A 19,610-nucleotide genomic window follows, 5' to 3' on the forward strand; every position below is an offset into this window, starting at 1 on the left:
ACCTTGTTTATTTCAAGTCTTCTTGGCTAGTCCTGTTCAATGTCCCTGCTTGAAAGCTTCACGAGGCAAGCCTACTTTGGTCCATCTCTCTTCTGTCTTCTCCATCCTCAATCATAACAAAGTCCTTGTTGGTTGCCTTAGATTGCTCTGATATTTCCAGTGGTAGGATTCAAATAATTTAATAACCGGTTCTCTGCCCTAATGACCAGCTGGGTAGTTGTGGCTGGGTGGTCATGTGACTGGGTGGGTGTGGCCAACTCAACATCACTCACATCGAGGGGCGCTTCGCCTCGCCCGGCCTCTCATGACTGTGGGGATGCTGCAACAGTCGTAAGTGTGAAAAACAGTCATAAGTCACTTTTTTTCAGCTGATCGTTGCATCCCAGCTGGAAGAACTCCAACAGGGGAGTATTTCCTCCCAACAGCAGTGTAATAAGCATAAAACAACCCTTCCCCTTTAAGAAAGTCAAGCCCGTAATAAAGCAAAGGAAAGTACCAGCAAAGCGGGGGACGAGACTCCAGAGAAACTCAGTAAGTCTGGACGTACTGCCAAAAACCTTTAGCCGCTACAATGTAATAAGGCTTAACCTAGAGGCAGTTTCTATAAGCAGGGGAATAAAGATTAGGCTAGAAACAACACCAGAATGTTTCCTTCCTGCCTTCCTTACAGGATTAACCCTGTAAAGTGGAAAAAAACAAAAGGAGATTTCTTCCAACAACCGGTTCTCCGAACTGCTCAGAAAGTTAACAAACGGTTCTGATGAATAGGCACGAACCGGCTGAATCCCACCACTGGATATTTCTCTCTTTAGACCCAGAATTGCTCCCGAGAACACTTATGCAATCCTACCCTCCTGGAAAGACGTGCATTTATATCATTCCTTTTGGCACAACCAATTTGTACTCATTCTCCTAAAGAAGCCAAGCATAAACCCATATAACAGCCGAATGCATATTCTCTATTTACTCTTGCCTCCGGCTTTATTTTATTTTTTATTTTTTTTTCTTCCTCTCTCTTTCTCCTTCCCGGAGTCCTGTTTGAAATGGGAAGCATCTGTAGAGTTTTCTTAGCATTCCTCTCTGAAGCATGAACAAAAACGACGGAGGGAAGGAAGGTTTGAAAGCGCAAGGGAAAAAAAAATAACAACCTTTTGCAAAATTGACGTAGCACTGGAGGCGTTTGCGAAACTGATCAAGCAGGTTGAGACATTTGGGGAAAAGATGCGGGAGATCAGCCTCTTTATGAGATAGATCAAACCTGGTTTCTTCAGATCTTTTTGTTGATATATCTCCAAACACACCAGCCTGTGTCATTATTTCATACCTTATTCCCACAGAGTCTATTAGGAATGCACTCAATTTTTATTTCAGCCCCAAACCGAGAATTGGATACCTTTAAAAGCTTAATCTGCATTCGTACCAGCCATTGCTTGGATTTATTTTATTTTTCTTTCCTTGCGAAATAAGCTTTATTTTTTAAAAAACCTAATATTAGACAAACTCTTGATCTATTAGGTTACATAAAATGTTCTACTGTAACGGCGTACCTTTTTTTATCATCTTTGTTAGAATTTAACACGGCACTGTCATATAATGTAAATAATACGATGTGACATAAATCTTTATGGCTTTCCATTAAAATGGCAGATAAAGATCCCTGAGTATTAAAGGAGATGGCCGTTTTTAATTTCCTGGCTTTTAAAAAAAAAAAAACGAGTAGGTATTTTAAGAATCTCTTCCTTACCTAGTTACCCTGAAAAATACCAGTAACAGAATTTGAGAGGAATGAAACGGTTATAAGAAAGAAAGAAAGAAAAAATCTGGGTCATTTTGGTGCCATCCTAAAACACAGCTGCTCCACTTTACATTCTATTTCTAATCTATCATGACGTTATATTTATTGCTAACCTACCTTTTTGGTTCCGAAAGAAAAGAAACTGAATCGACTTCGCATGTTGGGTTTTCTGTGGTCTGATTTTTTCTGAAGTCACCAGGTTCCAAAAGAAGAAGGGGTGGGGGGAAGCAAAATAGGAGAGAATTCTCAGTAACATGGATTGATAAAAGGGAGATTTCATGCTACGTTAACTGGAATTCACGAATGGAAGAACATAGGAGAAAATCGGTTCATATCTGCAAAATATGTACTGTAGTATGTCTTGGAGAGCTGGCCATGTGCTGAAATACACACGTCTCAAGATTTTGCAAACTGGTGAAACCAAAAAAGTTTGTGTACTTTCAAGAGCACTCGGATTCTTCAAGAAATAAAAATATAAAAGGTAAAAGTTCCCCTCGCACATATGTGCTAGTCATTCCCGACTCTAGGGGGCGGTGCTCATCTCTGTTTCAAAGCCGAAGAGCCAGCGCTGTCTGAAGACGTCTCCGTGGTCATGTGGCCGGCATGACTCAATGCCAAAGGCGCACGGAACGCTGTTCCCTTCCCATCAAACGTGGTCCCTATTTTTCTACTTGCATTTTTTTAACCTGCTTTCGAACTGCTAGGTTGGCAGAAGCTGGGACAAGTAATGGGAGCTCACCACATTACGCGGCACTAGGGACTCGAACTTTCGATCAACAAGCTCAGCATCTTAGCCACTGAGCCAATAAGGTGGTGCAAATTTTTTTGAGACAATAAAGAAGCAGAAACTGAATTAATGGAACCCACAACCCTATATTTGAAGGTGGATTCCAATATTTCTGTCTAGAAAAAAAAACAACTTGACTGATACTATATTTCTTGGATCCCAAAGAGAGCCACCTGTGATGTCACTTTGTGTTTGTGTGTCTGTATGTATACAAAAAGTCAAGAAGTTGCTAGAGCCATACAATCCACCAAGCTACCATCTTGTTTGGCTCTCCGTCAGTATGATCGATTTAATGGTCTCCATATTTCTTGGGGTTCATTCTAACAGAGTGTAACATCTTCCTTGAAAATATTGTGCTTGCGTCCATTCAAGATACTGTTTTACAAAAGCTAATAGGGAAAAGACCAACAGGGAATTCAATCATGGGCTCCTTCTCTTCTGTTATTGGGGTCCCAGCAAAAAGCAACAACTGTTAATAGGGTACGTTTTGTCTGATAAAGAGAAGGACGAGGGGGTGACATGATAGCAGTGTTCCAATATTTGAGGGACTGCCAGAAAGAAGAGGGAGTCAAGCTATTCTCCAAAGCATCTGAAGACAGGAGAAGCACCAATGGATGGAAACTAACCAAGGAGAGAAACAACCTAGAACTAAGGAGAAATTTCCTGAAAGTCAGAACAATTAATCAGTGGAACGACTTGCCTTCAGAGGTTGTAAGTGCTCCATCACTGGAGGGTTTTTGAGAAGAGATTGGACAACCATTTGTCTGAAATGGTGAAGGGTTTCCTCCTTGAGCAGAATGTTGGAGTAGAAGTCCTCCAAGATCCCTTCCAATTCTGTTATTCTGTTATTTTCCACTGCCATTAGTCATAATGCAGCTCTCTCCCCACCCTTTTCCTTGCTAAAATATGACACAACGCAATTCTAGATTTTCCCATTCTTCTGGCATTCACCTGCAGCTGGAGAATCAGGTCAACTCACCTCCAAGTTAGATGTCTCTTCATCGGTTTCATCAGCCATTTCTTCAGGCAATTCTGGATTCTCGTCGGTTACTTCAGAATAATTTCTTACAGTAGCACTACTACCTTTTGTGTGTGAAAGTGTGACCCAGCTGCAGTGTTTATCATCACAATTGCTTCCAGCACTTTAAAAGAGAAGAGGGCTTGTTCCATTCTAACTTCCAGGGAGCTTCTCCATCATCGGCTGGAGGTTCGACAAAGGAATGAACGTGTCTACTGAACCGTGGAGTTGAGCGGAAGCTTGCGGGTTCCATCACAACTGACTGGTTGTGATGTCATCAGCTTCACTCTTCCGAGGCCAACAGGATCTCACCTTGACAACTACCAAGGCATTCTGAGTATATTTTTAAAGACTTTTCGTAGGGTTGCCTAGCAAAACGGGCAACAATGGGTATTCTGTGCACCTTCTCATGAACTTCCTGTTTGATACTTGATGGAGGATGCTAACCAATTTCCAGAGCTTAAAGCACTCTTGGTTTGAAGTGTAGAGAATGGGTTTTAATTGTTTTTAATGGTTTAACTTTTAATGTTTTATATATGGTTTTTAAATGCATTGTAAGCCGCCTTGAGTCTTTGGAGAAAGGTGGCATACAAGTTGAATAAATAAATAAATAAATAAATAAATAAATAAATAAATAAATATCAAGGTGACATCAAATTCAGGACAATCACCATGCCAATTGCAGGTGTCACGTTCAGAATTGCAAAGAGGAAAGAGATCATGGATCAAATGGCTCAGAAAACCAGGGAGAAACACTTGCACAGTTGCATCGGTTGTGAGTCTCCTGACGTAACACTTCATCAATTGGTCCCATGAATTCCAGAACTTTGGGTGATCTCTTTCTCCAATTTGATCACATAATATCAGAGAGTGTTTCACCGAGAGCCAGGAGTCACCTCTTCTTGTTAAGATCTCCTTCGACAAGGCCTAAACCTTCCCCCACGTGTGATTTACGATCAGTTGTTGCAAACACGCGGGGAGCGTTATCCTTCTCTGGAGACGTCATAAAATAATATGAAGATGAAGTGACTGCAGCGTAAGCTTTCTTAACTCAACGGTTCCCTGGGCACTAGTAAAACCAGATGAAAAGTCCTTGTGCGAACTAAATATAGCCGTAACAAACATAAACAAAACAGCTAGACAAGAAGCAGCCAAGAAGACGGGAAACAAGTCTCATTTCTGACAAAGAGAACAAAATAATAATAATAACTTTATTGTCATTGTATGTGTATACACAGTATACCCATACAACAAAATTCACTTAACACCCGAAGACCAGGTCCAACACATATAACAATCCCCAAACACACTCCCACCTACCGCAAATTTCCCACCCCTAAACCACCCAAACATCCACACAACAGACCAAGTAATGCTGTCCAACATCTCACTGATGGTGGCCCTTTAGTTCATTGTTGAGGGCAATTATAGCTCTGGGATAAAAACTATTTGGAAAAACGTGTGGTCCGAGTTTTAATTGTTCCGTATCTTCTGCCAGAAGGCAACAGTCCAAAAAGATTGTAAGCAGGATGGGAAGAGTCTCTGAGAATGTTACGCAACTTCCTCAAACAGTGAGATTCGAAGATGTCGTCCAGGGATGGTAGCTGGAGTCCGATGATATTCTGGGCAGTTTTAATGATTCTCTGTAGAGCTTTTTTATCCGCTGCAGAGCTGCTCCCATACCATGCAAGAATGCCGTATGTCAGGAGACTCTCAATGGTGCTGCGATAGTAGGAGAGAAGTAGATGCTGAGATAGATTTATCTTCCTGAGCATTCTCAGGAAGTACAGCCTCTTCTGTGCCTTCTTCACAAGCATCTCAGCATTGACAGTCCATGAGAGGTCCTCCGAGATATAAATGCCCAGAAATTTAAAACTACCAACCCTCTCCTCGGCCGAAGAGGTTGTAGAAAAAATGGTTTTAAAAGTTTTTTTAAAAAAAAAAGTTGGCCACGCCCACCCACATTTTCCCCCCACCAAGCCACGCCCACAGAACCAGCAGTAACAAATTTTAAATTTCACCACTGCTTCTACGTCTCTGAGTCTAGGCAAACCATCTCGTAGAATAGCAATGGAGGGCAAAAACCATTTTTCGTTTCTGATCTTTAGCAGGTCGCCATGTTAATTTGTCTCCTGATAGGCTTACAAAGGATTTTTTTAAAAACTCTTCCGTGGCTCATTTTGGCTGTTTGTTTTCAAGAGTGTAACAAGGAACGTTAGCAATGCAGTGTTCTGCAATATTTTCCTTGCGCCCGACTCTCACACACACACGCGCACAAAAAGCGAGGTTGCTTGGTTTTACTTTACAATTCGGTTGACTTTTGCAAAACCTAAACAGTGGTATGGCGAGATATGTGGGTGGGTGGGTTAGGCTTCCCCCCCCCCTATTCCTTTGCGCTCTCTAGGGAAAACCCCGGCGCTCCAAATAATCAGATTTAAGGCTGCGAAATCTCATTTGAAGGTCTATTAATGCCCAGCTGGAATGGTGCAGGCTCCATCCTGGCTCTGCTTCCTTGAAACCTCGGAAGTAATTTTATGGAGGAATTCACCTCTTGGAACATTGCAAGAAAGGAGATGGAGAAATCGGAAAGCAATGAACTTTAGGAAGGAAGATTTTTAAGAAGGGGGTCATTTTCCCCCCCGATTGATTCCGATCTCCTTTCCCCAGAGAGATGGGGTAAATCCTTGAAATGCTCAAAGCAGTTTGCCAACAATCAGGTCCTTAACATACGACTTTGGGGCGATTTTTTTTTTTTTTTTTGCAGAAAGCAATTAGCAGGCTGAGATGTTTGTTCCCTTGCCAACATCTGACCTAAGGAAAAGAAAATTTTAATCAAGGAGCGCCTCAGAAAAAGCCTGGGACCTCACTGGATGTCAGCTCGGGAAACAAAACAGGTGATACAGCAATTATCAACGCTGCATAATTGGACGTAGCATCGATGAATAGCTGGGGGCACCGAGGAGAGATAATTTAACAGCAAATTAGTTACTCCTGATGATTTCTGACTAGCCGTTGAAGCAGCAGAAGGCTGCAAATATACAATGCCGAGATGAAGTATGGGTAATTCTGCTTACAACACTTCATTTAATGACCATCCAAAGTTACTATAGCACTGAAAAAAGTGACTTATGGCCGTTTTTCACACTTATGACTATTGCGACATCCCCATCACGAAATGAACGTTTGTAAGTCAAGGGCTACCTCTACAGTAGTTCAGAGCAGTGGTGGGTTGCCCCCAGTTCAGACCGGTTCGCAAGAACCGGTAATAAAACCTGTGGGAGGCTCCACCCACTGACCCGGACGTCATCATAGGTCCGTGATGGCGAACCTATGGCATGCGTGCCACAGGTGGCACGCGGAGCCATATCGGTGGGCACGCAAGTGTTTCCCTAGCTCAGCTTTTGGGCCTTCCGGGCCCACCAGAAGTCAGGAAACAGGCTATTTCCGGCCTCCGAAGGGCCTCCAGGAGGGTGGAGAAGCCCGTTTTCGCCCTCAGGCTCCTAGAAAGGCTCTGGAGCCTAGGAAGGTGAAAAACGGGCCTTCCAGTCCCACCGGAAGTTGGCAAATGGGCCATTTCTGGCCTCCGGGGAAGGCTGTTTTTGCCCTCCCCAGGCTCCAAGAAAGCTTCTGGAGCTGGGGAGGGCGAAAAAACGGGCCTACTGGGCCCACTGTGCCATCACGTGCCAAAAGCGTGGGGAGCACACATGCATGGGTGGCGAGGCGCACTGAATTATGGATTTGGGCACACGTGGGCATGACCTCCCTGCGCCCCTCCGCTTTTGGCACACAACGGCAAAAAGGTTAGCCATCACTGTCCTAGGTGATCTGCCCATGCACAGAAGAGCACGTGAGAGAGAGAGTGAAGTGAGCACGCAGGCACAATGCAAACTGGTAGTACCCAGTTCAGAGCCGAGATTTCAGGATCTTTGCTGAAAATAAATGTTTTGTTCTCAAATTAGATGACGCCATCCTGGCTTTGAGGATGTCGGTTGCTTTGATGTTGAACTGTTTGTGGGAAGAAGACTAAACTCTGCAGACACCAGGACCCGATGTTTATATTTCAAGTACGCAGGACGCTTTAAAAAAAAAAGACAGAAAGAGCTAAGTGCCTCTTGATTCATCTGTGCTTTTTCACCTGACAAGCCCACCCTGCTGAACAAGGTCACGGAAGGGAGAAACTATCCCTTATAAAGAAGCAGAAGTGGGTTTCAGCAGGTTCCGACCAGTTCTGGAGAACTGGTAGCAGAAATTTTGGGTAGTTCGGAGAACCGTTAGTAAAAATTCTGACTGGCCCCGCCCCCATCTATTCTCTGCCTCCCGAGTCCCAGCTGATCGGGAGGAAATGGGGCAAGTGCTGCCTGTCACACCCCATGACCACGCCCACGGTGGCCACCCAGCCGGTCATTATGGCAGAGAACCGGTTGTTAAATTATTTGAATCCCACCACTGCATAGCATGATATCTTTATGGGTTTATCCTTCTTTCTGCCACAGAGTTCATTGTTCTTCCATCTTTTTCTCTCTCTTTTTTTGCCATATTAATCCCTTGGCAGCAATTAAACAATGTGGTTGGACTGTCCTCGAATGTTGCCCTTTGCACTGTCTCAGGAGCTCTTTGGCGCTTCCTAGTTCCATCCTAAGTTTTTGTTGTGGCCCATACTCGGCCTGTGCAGCTAGTAGCTAATTCAGACAGTGAGGAGGCTGGTGTGGTACTGTGCCAGCAGCCTGTGCAGCTGGTACTCAAGTCAGACAATGAGGAGGCTGGAGAAGATGTGGTGCCAGAGGCGGGGATTCAGCCAGGGCCTTCAGAACCTCCAGAAGCTGCCATAAGTGAAGAGGAAGAAGAGAAGGAGTCTCTTCTCAATGCACAGGCGCGCAGAGCTGCCAAAAAGCAGGAGTGGCTCGTCAGGAGGTCTCCTCGAGAGTAAGGCTTGGGGCTAATTGGCCACTTCCTTAGCCTATTTAAGGAGGAACGCCGACTGAAGCAATTTTCAGGGAACAACTTCGTTCACATACCTTCTTGTCTTGTCTTACTTATTTTATCAGCTTCCTGCAAATTTTTTCTCGGCATTCTGCCAACCATAGTAAGTTTTCAGTTATTATTCTTTGAATTCTTGGCGGCTGTTAATGCAATTAATTAACAGCCGTTGTTGTAAAAGACTGGTTTATTTAGTAAATTAAGGTTTGATTGGACTTTGTGTGTGCTGCGCTCTTTGGGGTCCGTAGCTGAGGCAGAACAGTTTTCCCTTGTAAAATCCAGGGAGAAAAAAAAAAAAGGAAATTTCCCAAGGAAAAATGAACGAGGAAGCCATTTATTCAAGAGAGAGAAGCGACTCTGATTCTTGGAAGCCCCCCGTAGAGGGATCCTTTCTCGTGCCATTCATTCCCACCCATTTGTGCAAAATTGGCCCAATTTATCCAGCAAATAATTAAGAAGCGTTGGCTCAATGCCCTCCCCATTGTCTCCTTCTTTCTCGGGAGAGTTTCTACCAGCCTTCCATTTGTCAGCCTTGCTCCTGCAAAAAAACCCCTCCTCTCCCCCACCCCCCCTTCCCATCCTCTATATAATAGAAAGCATTTTCCCCCTTTTCAGTGTATTTTAAAAAAGAAAGCAATTTCCCCCTTTTAAGCCCATTTAAGTGTCTTGCACACGCAGGCGTTTGTCACTAGCTGCGCGATTATTATCCAGAAAAGGAGCTCTTCGTGAATACCTCATAATTACCTTTCTTTAATGCATTATAGGTTTCACAACTGATTGCAGTTCAGGGTATCAAAGGCGGCAGCGGCTTTCCCCCCCCCCAGGTAGCCCGTTCAGGTTAACCCCCGTTGCATCTTCTCCAGGCTGACCTCTGAGTTCTTTCCCTGAAGTATATCCTTCTCCCTTTCTTTCTTTCTTTCTTTCTTTCTTTTCTTTCTTTCTTTCTTTCTTTCTTTCTTTCTTTCTTTCTCTCTCTCTTTCCCTTCCTTCCTTCCTTCCTTCCTCCTCGGCCTGCTTTTGTGTCTCAAAATTGGAATATGGAAAACTGCACAGGGCTTTTTCCCCCCCAGGTAGCCCGTTCAGGTTAACCCCCGTTGAATCTACTCCAGGCTGACCTCTGAGTTCTTCCCCTGCAGTATGTCCTTCTTTCTTTCTTTCTTTCTTTTTTCTTTCTTTCTTTCTTTCTTTCTTTCTTTCTTTCTTTCTTTCTTTCTTTCTTTCTTTCTTTCTTTCTTTCTTTCTTTCTTTCTTTCCTTCCTTCCTTCCTTCTTTCTTTCCTTCTTTCTTTCTTTCTTTCTTTCTTTTCTTTCTTTTCGTTCTTTCTTTCTCTCTCTCTCTCTTTTCCTTCCTTCCTTCCTTCTTTCCTCCTCGGCCTGCTTTTGTGTCTCAAAATTGGAATATGGAAAAGTGCAGAGGGCTTAGACGGAACGTAAGTAATCATTTGTTCAAGCTGGTCTTGAGGAGGGGGGCGTCTCCTTTGCAAAGGGGTCTCGGTGTGGCCTTTTCATCTTCTGCATCCCAGCTCGACAAGGCCTGCTGATCAATCCATCACCCTGGCTTGACAGCCACTCCAAAGTTTGCAGATTGTCCCCTCCCCGTGTGCTGATCGGCAACATTTATAAGCTTAAGCAGCCCAGAGAAAGCAGGGCCAGTATGTTTGGCCAAGACCTATTTGATATAATTGTATCTCTGCCATATGAAATTTCAGGGATGAAGCTCCCACAACTTCTGAATAACAGAATAATAACAGAATAACAGAGTCGGAAGGGATCTTGGAGATCATCTAGTCCAACCCCCCATCCAAGCAGGAGACCCTACACCATTTCTGACAGATGGCAGTCCAATCTCTTCTTGAAAGCTTCCAGTGATAAAGATATGTCCCTTTTAGCTCTGTTGGGTTTTCTTTGAATATGGGGACACCCCACGAAGCTTCATGCCAACGTCTTCATGACAAATCCGGTGAACAGCCAAGCATTCTTGTAAAACCACCAGGGCCCAAGGGATCAATAGGAAAGGACTTGATGAATGACAGTCACGGGCTAGATAAATCCATCAAGAAGGCAACACGGTTGGGGAACAGGAGACAGGCTTCAATATCATCCATCACAGGCCTGATAGAGAATTCTCTCCAGCCATCCAGAAGGTCAATATAGGTCCCTCACATATCTGTCCAGAGAAGGAAAGACAAGACGCTTGGATTTTAGGGGCTGAAAATTGCCCATAAATTCTGCCTTCAGAGATCAGCTTGGATCCCATTATTTTGCTTAAGGAAAAGTTTGACATTTGTAATAAGATTCCTTTTGTGTCCACTTAAATTCCAAGTCACTTAATTCATTCCACTGTGTACCCAGCCTTGATTTCTCCAGAGTGGACTCAGAAGAAAAGGCAGGTTGAAACTCAAGATTTGCAAAAAGGAAAGGAGAAGACCAAGACTTCCATGGAGAGCAGAGGTGGGTTTCAGCAGGTTCTGACCAGTTCTGGAGAACCGGTAGCGGAAATTTTGAGTAGTTCGGAGAACTGGCAAATACCACCTTTGGCTGGCCCCAGAGTGGGGTGGGAATAGGGATTTTGCAATATCCTTCCCCCAGGAGCAGGGAGGGAATGTGGATTTTGCAGTGTCCTTCCCCTGGAGTGGGGTGGGAATGGGGATTTTGCAGGATCCTTCCCCTGCCACGCCCACCAAGCCATGCCCACAGAACCGGTAGTAAAAAAAAAATTGAATTTTCACCGCTGCCAAGAACTACCTGTATTAAGGCAAACCCACCTATTAGAAAGGACCAAATTTTTAATCCTTCCAGCACAAACCTCTCTCATGCCGCAGTTTAATCTATTCCAGTGTGCAGAAGGGTTAGGATCATAAGACGCCTCTGCTTCGTGCTTCTCTCGCGCATCGTAATAACAGACTCATTTCAAATGTCTATTTCCACAAGTGGATTCTTTGAGTCCCTGCTCATGCCTGCAAATACATTATCTGGACAGATTTGATGAAGATGTAAAATATATATATATATATATATTAGCCCTCATTCATCCCGCGTCGGCTGTAGCTTTTGCTAATCCTTTTCTAATTCCCCTCGGCAGCACATTCCGGTCCGGCAGCTCGGATTCCTGGCACGTACCATGAGGTCCCCGTGAAAAGCTCGAGACCTTCGGATCCCCGTGACCAGCCGAAGCAAGGAACAGCACAAAGGGCTAAATTGCAAACATAGGCAAAAGATGTGGGGCCTTGCATTTACCCAGGATAAAGAGGGGGAAGATAGCTGTAGGTCGCTCTGCTTTTCTGTTACGCGGCTGGATGCCCTTCTGCCTTGAACCCTCAATCAGAGGAGATCCTCAATCATCCAGGTCATGTTTGCCCCAAAGGTGCTATTCCAAAAGGCAACTGGACTTCCTTACTTTTTTCCAGAGAGGAAATCCAGCAGGTTCTGGAGAACCGGTAGCGGAAATTTTGAGCAGTTCGGAGAACCGATAGCAGAAATTTTGAGTAGTTTGGAGAACCGGCAAATACCACCTCTGGCTGGCCCCAGAGTGGGGTGGGAATCAGGAGTGGGTTCTACTTACCTTTACTACCGGTTCGTAACGGTGGCCGTGCGCACGCGTGCTCGCTTTGCTCGTGCACGCGCTTTTCTGCACATGCGCAGAAGCATTTTGATGACATCGGGGTCAGTGGGCGGAGCCTCCCGCCGGTTTTACTACCGGTTCTATAGAACCGGTGCGAACCGGGGGCAACCCACCACTGGTGGGAATGGAGATTTTGCACTATCCTTCCCCCAGGAGTGCGGAGGGAATGGGGATTTTGCAATATCCTTCCCCTGGAGTGGGGGTGGGAATGGGATTTTGTAGTATCCTTCCCCTGCCATGCCCACCAAGCCACACCATGTCTAGGAAGCCATGCCCACAGAACTGGTAGTTAAAAAAAAATTGGATTTCACCTCTGCTTTTTCCCTTGAAAACGTTTCACTTCTCATCCAAGGATCTTCTTCGGTTCTGAAGAACTGAAGAAGCTTCTTGGATGAGAAGCAAAACATTTTCAAGGAAGAAAAAAAAAAACCAAGAAAAAAAATCCAGTTGCCTTTCTGGAAAAGCACCTTTGAAACATCAACCTGTTTCTTCCCCACAATTGACCTCCATGGCATTGTTAAGGAGTCGGTCAATTATTGCATAACATTGTCCAGAAATTCCCCATCCATCATTCTCTCCTTTCCATCTCCAGCTCAGTATCTCCCTGCGTTTTCCAAGCCAACCCTTTTCTGCCCATGATGGTGAACCTATGGCACATGTGCCACAGGTGGCATGCAAAGCCCTCTCTGTATGGGGCACGCCAGCCGTCGCCCCAGCCCAGTTCCACCGCACATGTGTGTGCGCCTCCTGCCGGCCAGCTGGTTTTTGGGTCTCTGCCGCACATGCATGGGGGGGCAGGTTGGTGCAGGAGTCTTTTCAGGCCCAAAACGGGTCTCACACAGTGCCCCCACACCCCATTTTGGGCCTGGGAAGCCTCCTGCACCAACCTGGAAGCCAAAATAGGATGCAGGGGGTGCATGCACTTGCATTGCATTTTGGGAGTTTGGGCACATGTACATAGGGTTGCCAGATCTGCTTCCAAAAAATAGCGGACAAGCGGGGTGGGGTGGGGGGTTAAGTAGTAAAAAAAAAAACAATTAAATTATATATTTTCTTACAAACATTTTAACACGTCTTAAAATAATCACTTCAAAACTTTACTTAAAATTCAAAACATCAAATATACTATAATAATATGTAAAATATTAAGTTACAGTTTACATTTGCTGTCGTGTGTATTTTTTATTTGACTGCGCAGCTTTGATCAATTCTTTGTGTTTAAGGAATAATTCTTTAATTTCAGTACAACGTTGAGAAATATTAAAAAAATATACAATCATAAAGCTTTTGAATAAAAAAAATGTCCACTATTTTGTGAAAAAAAAATAGTGAACATAATGTGAAAAAAGCGGACTGTCCGCTCAAATAGTGGACACCTGGCAACCTTACACATACATGTGTGTTCTTTGGGCACTCGGCCCCAAAAAGATTAACCATCACTTTCCTAGCATTTGTGGTTTTAACCCCTCTGGATCCACAGGCTGCTTTTCCAACAAGCTGGTCTATGTAAGGGTACGTTTGTCTCCTTCTGCACAAAAGAAGGACCAACAAGGAGATCTGAGGACAACATGAAGTTAATTCTAAGTCAAGCCAAAGCATTGTTTGGCTCTTTTGTCCTGAAGGTTTTGCTAATAAATTCCTGTCATGGTTTTCTGTAAGGTTGATGTCTGATTGAGTTTCTTTGGACAAAGAGGTGAGAACAAAGAGGTTTCAGCCCAGGTTTTAATCTGTTTGTTGAGCTGGCTTTGCTGTTCTCTCGTTCCTAGAAAGTCTTTTTCTTTTCTTCTTTTTCTCCTTATCTTGCCCCCTTTTCTCCTCCATTCTTTTTATTGTCCCACTTATTTGTCGCAGAGTTGTCTTGCCACTGTCACTGTCTTAATTTAAATCACATTCTCATGAAATGCCCCGGATATCAAAAACCTCATCAGAAAAGCACAACAAAGATGTTCTTTGGAAGGAAGGAAGGAAAGAAGGAAGGAAGGAAGGAAGGAAGGAAGGAAGGAAGGAAGGAAGGAAGGAAGGAAGGAAAGGGTGGGAAAGGAAAGGAAAGGAAAGGAAAGGAAAGGAAAGGAAAGGAAAGGAAAGGAAAGGAAGAAAGGAAAGGAAAGGAAAGGAAAGGAGGAAGGAAAGATGGTGGGACATGGAAGGAAGGAAGGAAGGAAGGAAGGAAGGAAGGAAGGAAGGAAGGAAGGAAGGAAGGAAGGAAAGAAGGGAAGGGGGGAGGAGGAAGAGGAAGGAAAGGAAGAAGGAAAGGAAAAGGAAAGAAAGAAAGAAAGAAAGAAAGAAAGAAAGAAAGAAAGAAAGAAAAGAAAGAAAGAAGAAGAAAGAAAGAAAGGAAAGAAAGAAAGAAGAAAGACATTCCCTATTTCACATGAGCATTTTTGCTTTCCATCCACAGATACAGATCTTTGGCCAAAAGATTTTTCTCATGCAAGAATTGCAAAGCTCAGGGTTCAGTGATTGAAGTGTTTTTAACTTCTTGTTTGCTTTTGTTTGTTCTTCAGCTGAAAACCGCACAAATAGATTAAAAAGGAATCTATAATTGTTTGGCTTTTTATGACTGACATGTGATATCACAAATTATCAACTTTGGAGTTTTATTGCACATCATGGATGCCTTCACAAGAGCTGATTTAAAATGCCTTGTCTTGACAAACACACCACTGCTTTCATTGCTCCCCAAAGGTAAATCATTTTTCAAACCGAGGATCATTTTTTTTTTTGTAATTTAGACTTTTTATGTTAATTCATCTGGCAATTCAATCACATCTTATAGGTTTCAAATTGAAGATGGAAATGGAAGCTGTTGTACTCTGAAAATCGGTAATTTGGATGAGAATCTGAATGAGACAATTGTTGGTGCTGCCACTGATCAAAATGTCTTCCCTTGTAAATTTTGGGCTCCTGTTTGGTCATTTCTGATCTTAACAACTTTAAGATGTGTGGACTTCAACTTCCAGAATTCGCCAGCCACACAATTTATGCATTCCCAAATATTTCTCCCACTATGCAGAAGTAATAATTCATATTAGCCAAAGACAGAGGCAGAAGCAGAGGTGAATTATTATTATTATTATTATTATTATTATTATTATTATTATTATTATTAATCATATGGCACATTCATATCACACCTCGATAAAAACACAAGAGATAAAAAATACAAAAGATGAAATCTAAAAACTAAAATACTATGGAGGAGGTGGAAGAGGAGGAGGAAGAAGAGGAGGAAGAGGAGGAGGAGGTGGTGGAAGAGGAGGAGGAGGAACAAGAGGAGGAAGTGCAGGAGGTGGAGGAGGAAGAGGAGGAGGAGGAAGAGGAGGAGTTGGTGGAGGAGGAGAAGGACAAGAAGAGGAAGGAGAAGGAGAAGGAGAAGGAGAAGAAGAAGAAGAAGAAGAAGAAGAAGAAGAAGAAGAAGAAGAAGAAGAAGAAGAAGAAGAAGAAGAAGAAGAAGAAGAAGAAGAAGAAGAAGAAGAAGAAGAAGAAGAAGAAGCTTGGAAGATCACTGCTAACTTTAGCTTCATACCTCTTGAAAACATTGCTCCTAAACATAGGAAGTGGGTGCTAATTTAAGAAAAAGAAGTTACACTTTCTGCAGCTTGGAAAAACAAAAGAGCGAAGAAGCTGAAGGCAAAGATAGAACAAGAATTATTTACAATGCTGGAATAAAATGGCCTTATTAAAAGAAGAAGAAGTTGCCATAGTAGATCACGGCCCCAATACGGGGACCGTCCCATCAAGAGGCTAATCCACAGACGTTAAGAAACATGTGTACCCTTTTGTCCATGCTCAGCCATCCAGCAATGAGCTCACAATCGGTGTCACTCTCACAATAGCACAACAAGACCACGTTTTCATTCCCCATCCGGGGAGGCTCTTGTCACCCATTCCTTCAGCTGAAATTCATCAATCCCCTTTCAAAAGCAGCCCGTAAAAACATTGAACCTCAAACATTTAAAATAAGAGGCTAAGAAGAGACAACTTTGAAGATGTAAATATTTAGATAAAAGTCCTAAAATTACAACGGTAACAGCCAGGTTTAAACCAGGGCTATTCAAAACAAGATCTTTACTGAATACATTTTGAGTTTTTTTAATCGTTTCCCACAGGGTCTATCAACTTGTTTTATCTGCCAAACTCTTTTATTTTGTGCTAAACCTTTTGATTACCATATGTTTCGGAGTATAAGACGCACCTTTCTCCCCCCTAAAAGGGGGGGTGAAAATTTAGGTGCGTCTTATACACCGAATGTAGCCCCGCCCACCACTGGCCCCCCACCCTTTGGCCTCTGCCTCCCAGCAGTTTACCTCCTTGCAAGCAACAGAAAGAAGAAACAGCTCCTTTCAGCTTCAGCACAGCTTAATTAGCACAAGTTGATTGGATCGGCCTCCCGATTCTCAGCTGATTTGTGCTCAGCTGTTTTGGCAGGGCTCTGCTGCTTGCTGCAAAGAGGTAAATTGCTGCAGATTTTTTTTTTCCCTTGTGCTAATCAAGCTATGCTGAAAATGAAAATGAAAGTAAAGCAGGCTGTTTGCTGTTTGCTGCAACGAGGCAAAATTGCCACCATTGACTTTAGCAGTGACTAAAATACGCTGTGGGAGGACTTGCAAAGCTCTTGGTGGAGGGAATTAAACATCTGCCCTTGAATTAACACATAAATCAAACAAGCAAATCCTTGGACCTCTAACCAAGAAGGAACAGCTTCTGGACCTTGTTGGATTAACCTGGTTTGGACCCAGATGACAAAGAGAAGCAGGCAAAGCAGTGGTGGGTTGTCCCCCTGGTTCGGACCCGGGTTCTATAGAACTGGTAGTAAAACCAGCGGGAGGCTCCGCCCACTGACCCTGACGTCACCAGAAGTAATCTGCACATGCTCAGAAGCAAGGCGCGTTGCGAACAAAGCAAGCACGCACGCACGATCCCGTCACGAACCGGTAGTAAAGATAAGTAGAACCCACCCCTGAGGCAAAGGTTGTGTTTTCATGGTTGATTGTGCAGATTTTTGACCTACCAGCAATCCGAAGAAAGAGGCCAGCTTTGGACTATCTCCTGGAGAAGGCAGGTGGAGACTGGCATCGCTTGGCAACCTCCTTGGCAAAGCTGGTGCGAGAGAAGAGGAGGAGAGGATGAGGAAGAAGAAGAAGAAGCACTAAGATGGATTGTTCTTCTTCTAAAAAGTCTTGGATGTCTTCATCAGGGACTTCTTTTTGGGACTCCGGCGGGCCGTACGGCGAGCGCTAAGAAGAGAGTAAGCATGCCTGCTTGAGGAAGTCTATAAAAATAAAATGGCTGCCACAATCCCACCTCTGAATCCCTTGGGGCAAGTGTTTCTCAATCTTGGGAATTTGAAGATGGGTGGACTTCAACTCCTAGAATTCCCCAAGCCGTATGAATTGGGGAAATTGGGCCAATATAAATCTCACTTCCTATTAGCACTGATGATGTTACCTAGTTTGGTAATAAAAATGTCTATAAGAGAACAACCGAGCTCAGAGGGGCAACAAAGATTCCTCTATCTTTATTCTAAGCTTACATGAACAGAATCTTGTAAGACCGAAAGTATTTCTCCCCTCCTTTCCTTTGACTCTCCAGAAAACTGGAGAGGATCCTGTAGGAGATGACAAAGCTGAGCCAGAGGGTGGGGTCAAATGCATCATCAGTCTCAAGTCTCTCCGTGCCCACATTAGATCTAAGTCCAGCCCACCTTGAATTCCTTATATTCTTAATTTCCCTTGACCGTTAGTAGTTCAGATTTCTTGTGTAGAGAGCATAAGCTTCAATAAATCTTTATATACATTTGTGACTGCCCGGATCTTTTGATTTCCTGGGTGTTTGACAGATCCTTTCTGAAATGTTCTCCCTGCCATTGCCCTTTCTGTCAGCCACCTCTTACATTGCCGGTGGTCCCTTTTCAGCCCTCCCTTCTGCCCCCCAAGGCCATTCCCACAGTCCCTTAGAAGTTCTTAGCTGGCCTACACCCAATTCACTCTACTTTGCTCATCCAAGACCAACAACGATGCGTTCCGTCCTTCCATTTACAGCCAAGCTTCCCCACCCCACCCCCCAAGGAGATGAAACATTCCCCTTCCTCTTTGATCCACTTGCATCACTTCCTGTTGTGACCTAGGCTCACTTAGTCATTACAGGACACAATTAGTCTCAAACAAAACTATTTTATTATAACAGCTGAGAATTACTTCATTCCCAGCTTAGTCCAAATTAATTGCAAAACAAAGTCCTTCAAAAGAAGTCCATTGGGCTTATTACAAACCTTTATCTTCTTTGGCACCCTCCCAAAGGCCTTTCTTGGCAAAGCCCCATGAAGTTCAGAAACAAGAGACGCCGACTGGAAAACAGATTTAGCAAAGTTGCTTTCCTAAAAGAGCCCAAGAGCTTTTGCTGCTCTTTTAAGCCTTATGGGAGGGGCCAATCATTTCCTGGCCTTACTCCGGAGTCGTCCCTTTTGCTTTAGCTGCTCTTGCCTTCTGACAGCTCTGTGCATGCGTGCACTAGGAACAGGCTCCTCCTGTTCCTCTGCCTCTCTGCTGTCCGACTCTGGAGGCTCTGGAGTCTGCTCATCGCTCCCAGATGGCCCTGGTCCCATCTCTGCCTCCGACGCAGAGCCCCCATCTGGGCCTTCCCCAGACTCCAGGACTGGCCCATGTTCCTCCCAGCCTCCTCACTGTCTGACTCCGCTGCCAGCTCCCGTGGGCTGCTGGCAGACCACAACACTTACACACACACACCCCGAAAGAAAAACAAATAAAATACAATTCAGAATAACTCTGATACTTGGACATGCCTTACCCCACGAATATGGGATTCTGCAGTCGGTGACGCCTGAGATGGTTGTTTAAGTGCACTGCCTGGGGTCCTCTCTGGCTGGACCTCCAACAGCTGTAAGGGTGCCAGGTAAGAGCTTCCCACCTCCACCTGCATCTTATCTTCCTTGCGGGGGACCAAAGGAAAAAGATGGCGTGGCGTGATGGGTATTTCTCTCTTGGCTCCAGGTCGGTGCTCGTGGAACGATACCGTGTAAGCCAACCTCCCACAATGCATGGCCAAGTCATTGCCACCAGCCCGGAGAAGCACCATAATATCACTATAACGGTATAAATCTTCCTCCTTGCTAGCAAAGAGGTTTATTCTAGGCTGGTTAGTGCGGGGTAAATTGCGAAGAAAGCTTCTCCTGTCTTCACGTTGGTCTTCAGGAAGGACCCACGCTGGCGTAAAGCTTCAATCCGCAGCCGAGCATCATGGTTTTTATCATTTTTGCAGAAACCTACATTTTAAAAAAGAAGAAGAGCAAAAAAATCTGCCGTGCAACTGGAAGATTGCACTACTGGAACAGCTGGCCTCCAGAAATTGTGGGTGCTTCAACATTGGAGGTTTTTAAGAAGAGACTGGATAGC

General features: G+C 44.2%; 1 protein-coding gene across 1 annotated transcript in view; it reads right to left on the reverse strand.

Moving 5' to 3' along the window:
- CCDC33 (coiled-coil domain containing 33) overlaps positions 1–19,610 on the reverse strand; it is a 97,764-nt gene that overhangs the window by 77,333 nt on the left and 821 nt on the right. Inside the window, 5 exon segments of the mRNA XM_070953739.1 lie at positions 17,210–17,320; positions 17,323–17,343; positions 17,346–17,435; positions 19,006–19,361; positions 19,364–19,480. Of these exon segments, the coding sequence (XP_070809840.1) occupies positions 17,210–17,320; positions 17,323–17,343; positions 17,346–17,435; positions 19,006–19,361; positions 19,364–19,480 (695 nt within the window).

The sequence above is a fragment of the Pituophis catenifer genome, unplaced genomic scaffold (assembly GCF_029215685.1).
Source record: "Pituophis catenifer annectens isolate HBS135680 unplaced genomic scaffold, rPitCat1.0.hap2 SCAF_14, whole genome shotgun sequence".
In the NCBI taxonomy this organism is placed as follows: Eukaryota; Metazoa; Chordata; class Lepidosauria; order Squamata; family Colubridae; genus Pituophis; species Pituophis catenifer.